The following is a 15,528-nucleotide window of genomic DNA, read 5'->3' as shown; positions in this document are numbered from 1 at the left end:
GTTTAACTCCAGACAGCAGCATGTACTTGGCGTTCAACGCCAAGTTACGTCGTCAATTTCCGAATAAAGTATGGACTATTATATATTGCTGGAAAGCTCTGGATGTCTACTTTCCAACGCCGTTGAGAGTGCGCCAATTGGAGTTCTGTAGCTCCATAAAATCCATTTCGAGTGCAGGGAGATCAGATTCCAACAGCATCAGCAGTCCTTTTGTCAGCCTTTTTCAGAGTTTTGCTCAAGTCCCTCAATTTCAGCCAGAAATTACCTGAAATCACAGAAAAATACACAAACTCATAGTAAAGTCCATAAATGTGAATTTAACATAAAAACTAATGAAAACATCCCTAAAAGTAGCTTGAACTTAACTAAAAACTACCTAAAAACAATGCCAAAAAGCTTATAAATTATCCGCTCATCAGGTAGTGACTTTAAAAATTCAGCATTTATTAATACGTGAAAAGATGATTCGATATTTATGTACATGATTTGGTTTCAGAATCCATCAAGATAACAGCAATTTCTTTTTCATTGTTTCTTTCAAAACTTTAGTATTTTTTTCTGGACATTCAAAAAGACCTGATATATGTTTCTTACTTAGTTACCTATTTTTATGATGCTCATTATAATGCGAGTTCATTTACGTGATTATTGTTCTCTTGTGTTGCTCAGTTGGTAATAATGGTAGATTTAAATGTATGTATACCTCTCTTTGCTGAATAATTACGTAATATTATGTGATGCATTTTAGCATGTTTTGTTAGACATGAATTAACTTTAGGAAGAAATTTGAATATAGGGTGAGAGAGCTCTTTCCCCAACTTTTGTTTCAACTCATGGCGAAGGATTAGGGCCAATGTTCTATATCATTGACGAGCTAAATAATTGCTTAGTGCTGGAGCTGATAAAAAAGAATGATCAGTTGCTCATAACTGACTACTCATTTGAATAGATTAGAACTTTCTATTTTATCGATAGAAGGGCATCTGTTCAATTTAGGTATGTTGGTTTTGGAATTTTTTTATTTCATTGTGGAATCACGACAACCAACCCATCCAAGTTCATCTTGATCCTCACTCATATGTGCCTAAGCTAATGGACCCAGAGACACTTGATAATGTATCAAGAGTGTTTCATATAAAGTATACCAGGATTGATGAGGACTCATCACCTAATGTGATGGTTCTATCTGAGTCTGAACCATCTGATGATTAGTTTTCATCAGATGGTGATGAAAATAATAATCAAGATGGGACACTGGTAGGGGATAATCTGCATAATCCGATAGATTTGTCTGATGGAAGCACTTTATCAATGGAGGGCAACGAACAAAGTAACGACACAAATGAATTTTCTGATCATAGGTAATGCTAAGTGTAACTTTTTTCCTTGTGTTTTGGATTTTAATATCATGGTATAGATCGGTATTTTTTAATGTGGTGACTAACATATTTAAATTATCCTGAACTAGATATACTCCAGAGGTTTATTATCAAAAGACCATCACAGTTTCGGATCTTGGTCAATCTAGACTGGTAAGTTTATCTCGAAAGAATGATTTCTTTTACTTTTTTTTCTTGCAAGCTTATTAAATATTCTTCCTAAATCTGTTATTCATTGGGTATGAAAATACTATGTTTATCTTGACTATGAATTATTCGGTGCAGTATTGAGCTTCAAAATTTGCTGCGTATCTTAAACTATTTGAAAATGGTTCGATTTGGACGATCACTGGTCCACATTCCAATGTAGAGAAGAATCTGTTCTTTTTCCACTTACTAAAAAGTGGAGGAAGAGGTGGAGAATGGAAGTTTGGGGTCGGGTGGAATGAATGTTGCAGAGTGTACAATTTAAAGGAGGGTAGCATTACCTTGAAACTCAAGTCGATACCTAACCGCCAGATAGAATTGTCGATTCAGCGATGTTAGGCCTCCTATGTATAACTCTGTTTGATAGATATTTTGAACTATATGTTAAATTATTTTGGACATATTTTGTTTTAGATTAATGAACAAATTTAGATATGCTGTAAATATTTTGTTTTGCTATCAATAGGTATCTTGACAATCTATGTTTTTAAGATTATGCATAATAAAAAACTACATCTGTCTTGGACTTTTTTTTTTAGTGTCTAATATTTTTTATTATATTTTATTATTTTACAAAGCATATTATACTGTTTATTGACATATTGAGTAGTTGTTGTATTCTATTATTTTATTTTAATGTAGTGATAATTTTGTTATTATCCAAATTTAATACAACATATCTATTTTTATAGAATATATTTTAGTTATATTCTTAGTATTTTTTTTAAAGGGCTTTAGATTACATTAAGCCCGTACATTGTACGGATTATCACGCTAGTTATAATTTAAATATGGTTTATTTAAGTGTACATAATTTTGTGGTTGACTCCTAATAACCTCCTTTGCAAATCTTCTCTCATATGAAATTGATATCTTTGGTTATTATTAGAGTGAGAGAGAATTGATAAGGATCGTCCTAAAGTTTTTAAGTATGTGTATGTGTTTTTTTTTTTAATCTTCTTTACTTGACATGTTGAATTTGGTAGGAAAACAATTAAAATGAGAGATAAGAGTCTAGGGGTGACAAATGGGTTTAAACTCGTCAGGCTGGCTCGTGTAATCCGTCAAAAAAGGCGAGTCGGGCTGAAAAATTGAGACCGCCAAATAGCAAAAGTCCACCTAACCTACACCGCTTAAAACTGCGGGCTTTGCGGGACAGGATGGGCTTCCTTGTCGGGCTTAGTGTTTTTTTGGCAAGGGAGTATTTTTACAATTTTTTTTGCCAAAATCCAACTTTCTCCAACTCAACTTATAAGAGAAAATGAAGATGAAAATTCAATGTTTGGGATTATATTTATTTTGTTTTGGAGACAATATTTATAATTACAAATATTTTAATGTTTGTGAATATAAAAATTATAATTTATGTATACTTTTAGAAATTATAAATTTATTAAAATGATTATAAAATTATATATATTATTTAATAGTTAATAATAATAATAACAAAAAAGATTTAACAAGTTTAATGCGTCATCTCACAATTAAATAAAATGAGATAGTTAGAACTACCTTACTAAACGGAACGAAATAGGTCAATCCTCCATAAAACAGGTTTTTGACAAGATAAAATGGGACGGGACAGATTTTTTGGCTTGTTACAAGTGATACAACTTAAAGAAGATAAGACTCGAGGCAATAGGAAAATAAAGATTGCATTAGAAAAAATAAAATAAAATAAAATAAAGGGCATCATTTGATGGACAGAAAAAGCATATACACCATTAGGGGAAGAAAACTCAAAAGTGAGTCACAAGCAATAAAAAGAAAAATTGTATCATATCTAGTGATGATAGTACAACTAAATCAGCTCTTAATAAAATAATTCTCTGAGTTAGGTGTAGCCGTGTGGCCCTATAAGCAATATGCAAAACATGATGATTAATATATAAATTATAAAAATTTTATATCAGCCATCAACCACAGAGATACATATAGCTAGGTGGCGGCCACCATTATTCATTTATTATCAGGCACCTTACTTAAGAGCGAAATAATTATTATGCTGTCTAAAAGTATTTGTTTAATTTATTAAAAATTAAAAATTAATATTTAATTTTAAAAATATAAAAACAAATAATTTTTAAATTTATCATAAAAAATAAATTAAAAAAATTAAACACTAAATTATAACACCCTAAAATCTATCTACTTAAAAACATGTAAACAAACAGCTAGAACCCAAGAAGAATATAAGAATTAAAAAATTAATACCCAGGTTTCAAGAGATACCAGTGGACTGTCATAGACTCATAGGATAGGGAGGAATAAAATAAATAAAAATAATAAAGGATGACTTATCAAATCCCAAACCATCCAATCTTGTTTCCAAAGCTCAAACCCATCAAACAAAACTAGCTAACCTATAATAAAGAAACAAAAAACAAAAAAAAATAGAATTTACTTTCTGAAATTTGCCTCATCTATAATTTATTCCTAATTAGCTTTAAAAAAATTGTAAATATTTATTCCTAATTATCTTAGAAGAAAATATAGGGGAAAATTCGTTTTGGAAACCATGTGATAATATTAGTAATAATATGAAATTGTATATCTATTCTAAAAGTAGTTTAAAGAATTAATAAATAAATGAAAACATGATAATTAATTTGTTTCCAATTAGTGGTATGTGCTTCTATGAAGATAGGCGTTGTTGGTTTGCACATAGCTTTCAAAGGTCATCTATGGTGAGTTCGCGTTGAAAATTTCTTGCTTCCATCCCTTGCGTGAAAACGTGGACTCTAATCTAATATATATATAAATAAATAATTAAAAAAACTCCATATGCCACGTCATCGTCACTCTCTAATCCATTTATATATACTAGAATAAATGTTCTCATTCTGCAATCAATTCATACACACTCCAAATCAAACCATAAACCTTTCAAATTCTCTTTGATTTCTATTCAAACAACCTCAGTCATCACATTTTTCAAAATGGAGGGTCTTATTCCTTTTGTTTACAAGGCTATAATGCAATACAAGTATGGTAATGAAGGTGTGGCTTCAGGAACATGGATTTGTGATTCACCTTCGTATTCATACATGAGGCTACCCGGTGATTCGGGTAGGTTTCAAAACCCTACTTCTGCTTCTACTTCCAGTGTTACCGAGGTCATTTCTTCTTCCAGTGTCCAATCTTCTCATCCAGGATTGACACACCGTCGAATCGCCGCGTGAAGATGAAGATGAAGGCTTAATTCAAGTGTTCCAAGTTTGTTTCTTAAGATAGAAATGTTGGGGAAGAAAGTAAAGGGGTCCTCATTCATGCTTTTTGGTTAGTGGTATAAATTTGTGCAAAGTGTAAATATTGGTTTATGATGCTCCAAAAAAATAAATAAAAAAACTTGTGTTAATCTTGTTACCAAAAGGTATATGTAACTATGAGTTCGTTCTTAGACAAATTAAACTGAAGAATGTATATGTTGTTTTCATGTTCTTAATTGTGATTTAATTTCAATACTTCTTTATAAATTATTCTTGTGAGATTTTTGTAGCCATTTAAAATTGTTAGAATCAAGAGGCAATGCTTGTTTTTTAAAGTTAAGTTCTTTGATCTAATCAATATTTTAATTTTCATTTTTAATAATTTTAAACTTTGAAATTGAATTAAATTTAATTAAAAAAATATGTAATAATTATTTATAAATCACATATACGATATACCATAAAATTAAAATACTCGGATCCTGTAATTTATAGAGCACCGTAGTATTTTTCTTATTTTTATAATTTCTTTAAATTTTCAATCAATTGTTTAAAGAATGACTTTCTATCAAAATGATAAATGGATTTTATTTAGTTCAATATTTTATATTACATGCGTGCTAAAATTTTAAACCAATAATTTGAGCCCAATGTATATATGATTGGTGGATTGTTTATTTTTAAGCCAACTACGAAGAGAAGCAAGTTGATCAAACATTAGGTTTTTTTTTTTGGGTTATTATCATCCAAGAAGATAATCATTAACAAACACAGATTACGTTTGGGTTATTAAGACATTTGGATTTAACAAACAAATATTACGTTTGGTGAACGGTGGTGATGGCGACAACAATGTAAATGCCTTCACCAAATATAAACGAAATTTGTGTCAATAACCTAATCCAAATTAAATAGATAAATGTTTAGTCAATTCTTATCCTTATTTATTTATTTTACTTTTTTTTTATATATATCAGATAGGATAGAAGCGAGTAACCAATATACTATAGATGAATGGCTCTCGAATATTGTGATTTACAATCCCATTTTGACCTTTATCCATTTGAAGAAAAGCTAGTATCTCCCCCCGCAAACGAAATAATATAAGCTTGAATAAATGACATATATGCGCATTGTAATCGCTTCACTTCTAACTTTGGAATGACTCGGGTAATAGAAAGGCATCTTTTAAATCGGTGCTTACATGGAAACTAGATTCACTCCAAGAAATCCTATGGCAGCAGTTTATTAGCGGCTGTTTTGAAAGCGTAGCGATTTATCATTTACTGACAATTGCTACGACGGTACATATGACCCACACTCCCACAGCAGCTAAATGTATTGTTTCGTCGCGGTTTGTTTAGTGTTTTCGGCAGTTAATAATAAGGGAAACAACATCCCTAAAAACAGAAAAGGACGTAAAATGAAAGGAAATTAAAAAAAAAAAAACCCAAAAAAGTAAATATCCAATCCCTTCATTGTTTATTTTTCACAAAGGAAACACCACTTCTTAAAAGAAAAACACTTCCAGGGTCAATATTATTATTTTAGAATAATACAATTTTTTTATTAAAACTTTTAAAAGAACAACGCAAATTAATTTTGTTGAAATTTTATTTATAATTTATGAAATTTAAAATCTCATAAAATTCTTTCTAATAATAGGACAACTACGTCCTACCACCACTATTCTTATCATCTTTTTCATTCTCATGGTTATAACTTCTATTTTTACCACTTTTATTATACGATCATATTTTATTGTCATTATTTCTTCTATTACCATCAACGCCATTAATATCTTTTTCACTGGTATCTGTCTTATTTTTGTGCAATACTATTTTTACTTTGCAAGAGATTTTCATATTATAATTACTTACCACGTCACTTCTCGAATAATCCTTTTCTATTTAACCACTACTAATGAAAGAATTTTTTTAAAACTGAACTTGTTAATAAAATTTTTACAAATTACAAATAAATCCAACAAAATTAAATTTGGTTATTATTTGATAAATTTTTAACAGATGATTCATATTATTCCAAAATAAAATAAGTGCGACAGTATCTTTTTTTTTAAATAAAAGATTGCATTGTCTTTTATAAAAAAAATAGGCTGGTTCTACTATGGGGAAAGAATAATGTGGTCCTCTAAGGACCTGGGAGGTTTTATAAAATAAAAAAGTTATAGGGGTTGATTTATAAATATTAATTTAGTTCAAAAGCTGTGTTTAGGAAAGTGTTTAGAGATAAATTTGCTGATGATTTAGATGAGTACTGTAAACACTTGAAACGAGCAAAACGACGTCGTGTGAAGAGGCATATACCATCGAACAAGAAGAAATAGCAGCTGCAGAGAGAAATGGCTTCGACTGAGCTACAAGAAAGGAGTATCTTCGCCCACTTGATCTGACGCACTAGGGTCGAATCTCAGCACACTCATATCAACATCTCTTTGTTCCGCCTTCCATCCACCAGATCCAACGATTCAGATCCATGAGGTTAGTGCAGTTTTTTGCTGTATGAATGTTTGAGGTAGGAATTGGGGAACCCTATAACGACAACCCCTAATTTTTAATGAGTGTCGTATGTTTCACCTTGCTAAGTTTCTTTCCTTTGTTGGAGCAAACAGACGTGTCATGGGGTTGTTTTTCACGGTTTTAATGGGTTGTAAAGTGAATTTTGTGTTGAAATGTGATACTGAGTTGAAGTGTTGTAGATTTCTTTGGTTAAGGCGAGGCTTACCCTTTCATAGCAGTGCAAGCTGAGATATTTTGAACATACTTTTCAATATTGATAAGTGGTAACTAAGAAATTTGTTACACTCTTCTGCTTCTGTAAGGAAAATTAAAGGGAAAAAAATAGTGAAGGGTCTATACAAAATATTGGCTTGGAAAAAAAATTATTTGTTTATTTATTTAAACAGACCTACATCCCCAAGCTATAGTCCTACTTCCCCTTGTTACAGTCGATTATGTGCAGAGTATAGTCCCACATCACCATACTATAGGTGAGTCATTCTTTGGATTCTTTTGATTGTTGAACTTTGCTAATGGATGCAAAAATGGAACTTGCCAACACTAAAATGAGGATGAGCCTTAACCTTGGTTCTCAATAGTAGCTTTTTGGGTAGTTGAAAATGGTCCAATAACTTTAGTTCTCAACTGCACACTTGTTTTGTTATAGTTCTTCACTCCAAGTAACTATGTGCCATATTATTTTGCAGCCCCTCATCACCAACTTATTCTCCATCCAGCCCAACAAGCAGGTAAGTTAAGAACAACAGTACAAATGTTTTCTATATCTTTCTTTCTTTCTTTCTTTTCTTGCTTTTTTATGTGTTGCTAAAATTGCAAGAGGTTGCATTTCTTCTATTGTTTGACTAATTCACATTTTTGCATTTTACAAGTCTGGATTTCAGCCTAACTTCTCCACAATTCAGGTATGCATCTATAGATATATCATTATTTTAGTTGCCAAATATCTGGGCATGTCTATTAATTTTGCCATTCTGTTTCATCATTTGTAGTGCTTCAATGGAATACTCGCCAAGTCGACCTGGTTATTCACCGTCATCAACCAGCCAATACACTCCATAGACAAGTGCCAAGGATGAGGATGATAATACAACTCTGAGGTAAACTCACACCTGAAGAAAATTAATATCTGTCATGATTTTTATCTTTATTGGATGGAGTATTTGACTGTAAATATAATTATGAAAATCTTCACTAGGTATAAAGTGATTCAATATTCACTTGATTCTATTTTGCTCGCATTGATTTAATAAATGTGCATTTGAAAATAAAAAATCTTTAAATAGTTCCTATTTTTTTCAAAGAAAAAGAATAGTACAAGAGGTATTATTATTTTTAATGTAAAACTATTTTATACTAAAATAATAATTAAAGATATTTTTTAAACAAATTTTATGAATAAAAAATTACTATATCAAGTTTATAGCTTTTTAACATAAAACATTTGTTATCTCATTAGTGATCGTATTTTTCTAAAATATTTTTCAAACACAATAATGGCCAGATGTTTGGAAAATTGGAGGATATTTATTGTTGCTAGTATAAGGAATCAAGGAAAAAAGAAAGAAGATTTTGATGTTGACATTCTTGCACTTTAACTTCCCTTGGGATTCATGGTTGCACAACAATAATGAGTGATAGCATTTGGTCCTAACATTATTAGTAGAGTAATTAGCTATAAGTAGAAATAAATTAAATAATAGTTAGAAGAGTTATGATGGATTATGATAACAAATGAAATTTAAGTTTCAATTTCTTAAACTCTTTTTCAAATGCTTGGAATTTGCATTGGATTTTTAATTACCATATTTTTGGTAAAACTTGTGAGTATGCTGTTGGCATTCAATAAATCATGAGTTTCTAAAGGTGCACAATTTATGAATGCAGACTACACATATTCTATGCCTTGAATTTCTTCAGGTTTTTGCTTATGTATTTTTGATTGCACTGCTAGCGACAGGTTAAGCATAGTCAGAATTTTGTAGTCGTCTTTCATTTTTTTCTTTTTCATATTTCCCTTTGAAATCAATTAAGATAATTGTGACCGCCCTTGCATATGTCATTTTATTGAAAGATTTGCTTAACAGATTGTAATTTTTTAAGGAAGTGTGCGAAATCTCCAATCACAAGAAATACGTATATGTCTTTAAAGTAATTAATCCCTTCATATATTAGGCTTATATGTGTAATCTGCAATGATTTGCTTTTATTTCTTTCGTATTGCTTATGTTAACGTTGTCAGTTACTTATTTGATTAGAATACATAGTTCCTTAAGTTTTATTGAACATAAAAACGGTTCATAAATAATATATATTTTTAGTTATGCACTTATTGTGGGTGTTTACTTTACTTTTTATTGACATTACCATATTTATTGACTTGGGCTTCATTGAGGTACAGTTGCACATCAAAGAAGCTATTTGAGCTGCACTAAGTGAACCTGGTAAAGTAAATAGAAGGACACATGGCCTCATTGTGACATCACTGACATGAGTTACTACAGTAGGATTATATGTTTGTCAAGACTGGGTGAATGTTGATTTGAAGACATAACAGGTTTCACATTGTTTTTTACTTCAGTATTTCAACCTACCCATCCTCAATAATGTGTGGATAAAAATATTGTTTTATTTTGGCTTCCTCTGATTGTTTGTTTTGGATAAAAATATTTTTAGTTTATATATGTGAGTTGTTTTTCTTTTTGTTGTGTGTGTATAAAGAGGGGATGGTTCTTTGGAGCCCCCATTAGCAACAAGATATGAACCATGCTGAAAAAAAGGAGAATAAAGAAAAGGAAAACAAAATTGTAGCTGTTATATTGTTTTGCCTATGTCATTCTTATAAAAAAAAGGCAAGCAAAGAAAATCCCCTTATGTTCCTTTCATTTCTAATTTTGAATTTGTATCAAAATGAAACTTCTTACCTATGTTATTCTTAGTTGATAAGTGATATTTGTTTTGTAGATAGTCTTAAGTAACATAACCACTTGTGATTTTGTGATGATGGCTCCAACGTCTTCTCCATTCCTTCTATAAAAAAAATACAATTGACAAGGCATAAGATTGGTTAGATCAATTTATGATGTCTTGTCTTTGTTTTCTTATCCTCGGATTTTTTCGTTTCCGATTTATTAGCGGTTTGGGATTTGGCGAGTAACAATGGAGGGGACCGAGGAGGTTTCATCTAATTTTCAGGAGAATGTCACTCCAAGGGTAAGCATATCATCGTAATCTTGATGGAAAATAAAGTAAGAGTATTTTTTAGGACAACCTCTTGGCATCAACTATGTATTACTATGGTAATGGATTGTTTCAGGTGGAAGAGGACCCGATAGAAAATGAGACCTTTGTTGCAGAAACAGAATCCGTTCCGATTGGTGCTAGTCAGTCAGATGATCAAAGAGATGTCATTTTTCTCGACGGAATAGGTTCGTTTGGTGCAATTGATTTTGATGCGTTGCGAGCTGAGGAGATTATGATGATAGAGTTTGTCAATTTGAAAACTGCTTACGACTTCTATAACGAGTACGGTCGAATTAAGGGATTTTCCATACGCCGGTCGAAGGTAGGGCGCTGCAAGAAGGCAGGATATGAGGGCAACATTATATGGCAAATTTTTGTATGCTCGTAACAAGGTGAACGAGATGCAAAGCATGTTCACAGAAATGATAGGAAGATGGATCCTAGACCAGTAACGCGATGCGGGTGTAATGCGCGGATAAAAGTTCATGTTGACTCGAGGAACAGGAGATGGTATGTTGACTTCTTCTCCGATGAACATAACCATGACATGTTGGAGGCAAGGTTTAGGGGAATGATATGGTCTTACCGGGCAATAAAAACGAGGCATTTACACCAGATTAATACTATGAGAAGCTCTGGCCTTCGAGTTCCAACAATATTTCGGGCATTTGCAAACCAAAGTGGTGGATTCGAGATGGTTGGGTTTCAAGTGAAAGACATCTATAATGCAATTGAGAAGCAAAGAAGAGCTGGAGCAAGCGACACGGATAATGCACTCAAGTATTTACAAATGTTGAAGAGGCGTGACCCCTGTATGTTTTGGAAGTATTCGTTGGATGAACAACGGAGGCTCCACAATATATTTTGGTGTGATGGTGCAAGTCAGTATGATTTCAATATTTTCAGAGATGTTATGGGGTTTGATGCAACGTACGGGAGGAATAAGTACAAATGTCCCCTTGTGATATTCTCTGGCGTGGATCACCACATGCGCATTGTTGTGTTTGGATGCGCGGTTCTCTCAAAGGAAGGGGAGGAAAGATGTGTGTGGTTGCTTCGGGCATTTCTGGAGGCCATGAAAGGAAAGGCTCCTAAGTCTGTTATTACCGACGATGATCAAGCCATGAAGAGTGCAATCAAAGCTGTATTTCCAGAAGCACATCATAGATTGTGCAGCTGGCACTTGCTACATAATGCGACCGCTCGAGTAGGTATTCCACGGTTTATGACCAAGTTTCGTCTTTGTTTAATGGGGGATTTGGAGGTCGATGACTTTGAAGATATATGGAATGATGCAGTTGAAGAATTTGGGTTGCAAAAAAAAATCATGGGTCAAGGATATGTATGAAAGGAAACATATGTCGTCAAATGCCCACATTAGGGGTAAGTTCTTTGCTGGGCTCAAGACAACATCAAGGTGTGAGGCGCTAAATACGCAGATAGGGAAGTTTATACACAACGGCTACAACTTGAGGGAATTTATTGAGCATTTCCAATAGTATTTAGAGTTCATGCGTAGGAGAGTAGTGGTTGCTGATTACAAATTTGCTTATGGAGAGCCGGTTGTGAAAACAAGATTGGAGGAGTTAGAGCGGTTTGCAGCAGCAGTATACACACGAGAGGTCTTTGTCTTATTTCGGGAGGTGCTATTACTAGCTAGCAATGTCAGAATAGTTTCTTCGAAGAAGACAAGCACGTGTACATTGTTTGAGGTGGCCATGTATTGCCAAGGTAGATCATGGAATGTTTCGTAGGGGGAGATAGATGATGAATTCAGATGCTCTTGCCTGCGCATGGAATCTTTTGGAATCCCATGTGTCCACATAGTTGGTGTACTTGTTAGACTTAACATGGTTGTTATTCCAGGTAGTCTTATACTGGGTCGTTGGACAAAGAAGGCAAAACAACCACCGATAAATAACCATGTTTTTAGTGGAGAGATTCCTGATGCAGCCTATATGAGTATGCATGCGGCAATGCTCGATGACTGTAGAGAACTGGTAAAGCTTTCTTGTAGTAACTTTGAGGATTACTTCGAGGTGAAGACCAAAATAGCTAATGAACGAGACGCGTTAAGAGAAAAGATCCGAAAAAGGTTGGCGACCACTGCTGAAGGCGGGGGCGATGATGCGTCCATACACGATCCTCCAAGAGCCAGACATAAAGGGTGTGGTCGTCATGTTGTGACGACTCGTGGGAGGTACTGGCGTGTCCAACGTTGTAGAAAGTGTGGCAAGGCTGGCCATAACACTCGTAGATGCGCAACCGGGAATGGTGAGGACACCACGCATGAATTAGATGCTTTTGGATCATCGCATAACATGGACGAATCACAAGAAGCCGAGGCTTCACAACAGATGGAGTATGATGATCTGAGCTTCTAAATGAGGTTGAAGAGGTATTACCTTATTTTACATTACTGTTTTATTATTGATTAAATTTCAATCCGTTCTCTGTGGTTGCTCATTCCACAAATATACACACCAAAGCCTAATGATAGCCAAATGAGACAAGTTGCACAAGTCCTACAGCTTTATATTGTTATTAAAAAAATTAGATGAAGGGATTGTTTCATTACTATTGTCATTGAAATTGAAAATTCACTAATATATCAATTCAAAAGCTGATATCTTAGAAAAAGTTGGATAATAAAAGGTTCTTTTTTATCATTTGTCTGACTTCTGTATAAGTATTAATATTTAGTTGGATACTCAATAGTAGGCAACAAGCTTTTATCTGTTCCTGCCCAAACATAATGTTCTAAGTGAGAATTAGTTATTGACAGTTGCATGTTATGACTCTTTTGTACTATGATTCCAAATTATATGTTGCATGAGATGTATTTCGGACATACTAAAGACGTTATGTTTTACAGCAACTGTATTCAGATTCTGTCATTATCTTTTGAACTATGATTACATATGTATGTGATAAAACTCTTTACCATACATATATAGCAGCTAAAGTATTTGAGTTCTACCAATTCTTATATAGACTTATGTAGAAAGAGATAGAATTGTTACAAATCCTCTGTGCAAGCCCTTTAGTATTTGCATGTTCATTTTATAATTTTATTTGTAGTTATATCTGTAGGAGTATAGATAAGGTTGGGGCTTTTAAGGAAATCTAGTTCAATATTAGATAGAGCAGATAGTTAAAGAAGGCTAACTTCCCTGTGACTTTCTTACTTGTGTAATTTCCCTTTAGCTTATTCGTTGAATTGCTTGGAAAGTCTTTCACTAAAATTGGTATGATGTGTTGAATTGAAGAAAAGATCACATTGTTGGATTGAAGTTGAGTTTCTTGTTTCTCCAATTTTTCTGCAGTTGGATTGAAGTTGAATTTCTTGTTTTCCCAATTTTCTTATGCATTTGCAGAATTGCTGCTAGGGGACTACAGCAACCAAGCAGGCCCTTATCAAATAGTTGTCCATGGTAGGCACATTACTACAGGAGAATTTTGAGACTATGACTAGCATAGTGTTATTTTACGTATTTGATGTAGGCACGACGAAGAACGAACTTTACAACTTCACTTTGTTAATGTTGTACTACTTAACTTTGTTAATGTTGATGGTAATTTGTGTGTATCATTTTAACAGAATCAAAACCTGGCTTTGTTAACAAAGATGGCTTCCAATGTGTTTTTGACATTTTAATGATATACGTTGGTGTTTTTTTGGCAATTAGTTTCGGTTAAAATAAGCTCTTTTTTTAGTTGAACTATCAAGTAGTCAGCTGGGCCTTAGTTAAAATATTAAATTACAAGGGAAGCCCAACAATATAGTAGAATTATCTTTTGCTAGGCCCAAGAAGCTCTTTTTTTAGTTGAACTATCAAGTAATCTAGTGAGCCTATTAGTTAAAATATTAAATTACAAGGGAAGCCCAACGATATAGTAGAATTATCTTTTGCTAGGGTTCAGCGCTTACACAGTTTCTACTATCCAAAAAAGAAAAAGAACTTACTAAATGTACTGGAGAAAATAACAAAGAAAAACTCCCTTTAATGTGGTTCTTTTTTTTTTCAGATGCAAGGAAAAATAAAAAAGTGTTCTTTTTTATGACGAGGGAAATTAATCAAGTAGTTAAGATGTGAAAAGCATTATAAACCACAATTCTAGCAGGACCCAACACATAATAGAAGGATGTCCAAAGCATTCATTAGTTTCAATGAAGTGTTGATAATAGTTCTCACAACAGCAGTGACATGCGTAGCTAACAAGAAAGACATTCCAAAACCTACATGTGCACTTGCATGCTAATGCTCCCTTGACATAGTTAAGCCAATTTAGATGACCATCATGGATGTTGAAACTATATTGGGATAACAAAAAAATGGACATCTAAATCGGCGCTAATATTGTTCACGGACCATGCTAGCATAGAGTGCACTAAGAACATTAACCTTCTACTAATACGTGACAGTAACCAAAATATTAAACATTCATAATACTAAGACATAAGTAGGTTCCTAAGGCATGTATATAACAACCATAGGTGCTCATGGCAAGATTTGTCTTGCAGTCCTTCGAGAATTCCAGTCAACCAGGGACCACTCCCAAATTTCATCTTGCATTTCATTGAAGTGCTCCGTAGCCAATGCAAGCGCAGTGTCCATCCTTATCTTGTCAGATATACAGTCAATGTTGTTCTGAAAAGGTGAGTGACAAATATAAGATAATGTTATAGTTACTTATGCCATCTCTATTAGGCTTGGATAATTGATGAGCGGATAATTTATACGCTTTTTGGCATTGTTTTTAGTATGTTTTTAGTATGTTTTAGTTAGTTTTTAGTATATTTTTATTAGTTTTTAGTTAAAATTCACTTTTCTGGACTTTACTATGAGTTTGTGTGTTTTTCTGTGATTTCAGGTATTTTCTGGCTGAAATTGAGGGACCTGAGCAAAAATCTGATTCAGAGGCTGAAAAGGACCGTAGATGCTGTTGGAT

General features: G+C 33.0%; 2 protein-coding genes across 2 annotated transcripts; both read left to right on the top strand.

Annotated features, from left to right (window-relative positions):
* Positions 1–10,491: 10,491 nt before the first annotated feature.
* LOC107484323 (uncharacterized) lies at positions 10,492–10,963 on the top strand. Its single transcript, XM_016104929.1, has 2 exons — positions 10,492–10,545; positions 10,649–10,963. The coding sequence occupies exons 1-2, from the start codon at positions 10,492–10,494 to the stop codon at positions 10,961–10,963; spliced, it is 369 nt and encodes a 122-aa protein (XP_015960415.1).
* A 45-nt stretch (positions 10,964–11,008) lies between these two features.
* LOC107484322 (protein FAR1-RELATED SEQUENCE 5-like) lies at positions 11,009–11,923 on the top strand. Its single transcript, XM_016104928.1, has one exon. The coding sequence runs from the start codon at positions 11,009–11,011 to the stop codon at positions 11,921–11,923; it is 915 nt and encodes a 304-aa protein (XP_015960414.1).
* Positions 11,924–15,528: the final 3,605 nt, after the last annotated feature.

This window comes from Arachis duranensis, chromosome 4 (assembly GCF_000817695.3).
Source record: "Arachis duranensis cultivar V14167 chromosome 4, aradu.V14167.gnm2.J7QH, whole genome shotgun sequence".
Classification (NCBI taxonomy): domain Eukaryota; kingdom Viridiplantae; phylum Streptophyta; class Magnoliopsida; order Fabales; family Fabaceae; genus Arachis; species Arachis duranensis.
Note: the sequence above shows the minus strand (reverse complement) of the source record. Positions and strands in the feature narration are given on the sequence as shown.

Coding starts and splice junctions, on each gene's coding strand:
- LOC107484322 (XM_016104928.1), top strand. CDS start 11,009: ATGGATCCTAGACCAGTAACGCGATGCGGGTGTAATGCGCGGATAAAA.
- LOC107484323 (XM_016104929.1), top strand. CDS start 10,492: ATGGAGGGGACCGAGGAGGTTTCATCTAATTTTCAGGAGAATGTCACT. Junction 10,546..10,648: donor AGGAGAATGTCACTCCAAGG/GTAAGCATATCA, acceptor GGATTGTTTCAG/GTGGAAGAGGACCCGATAGA.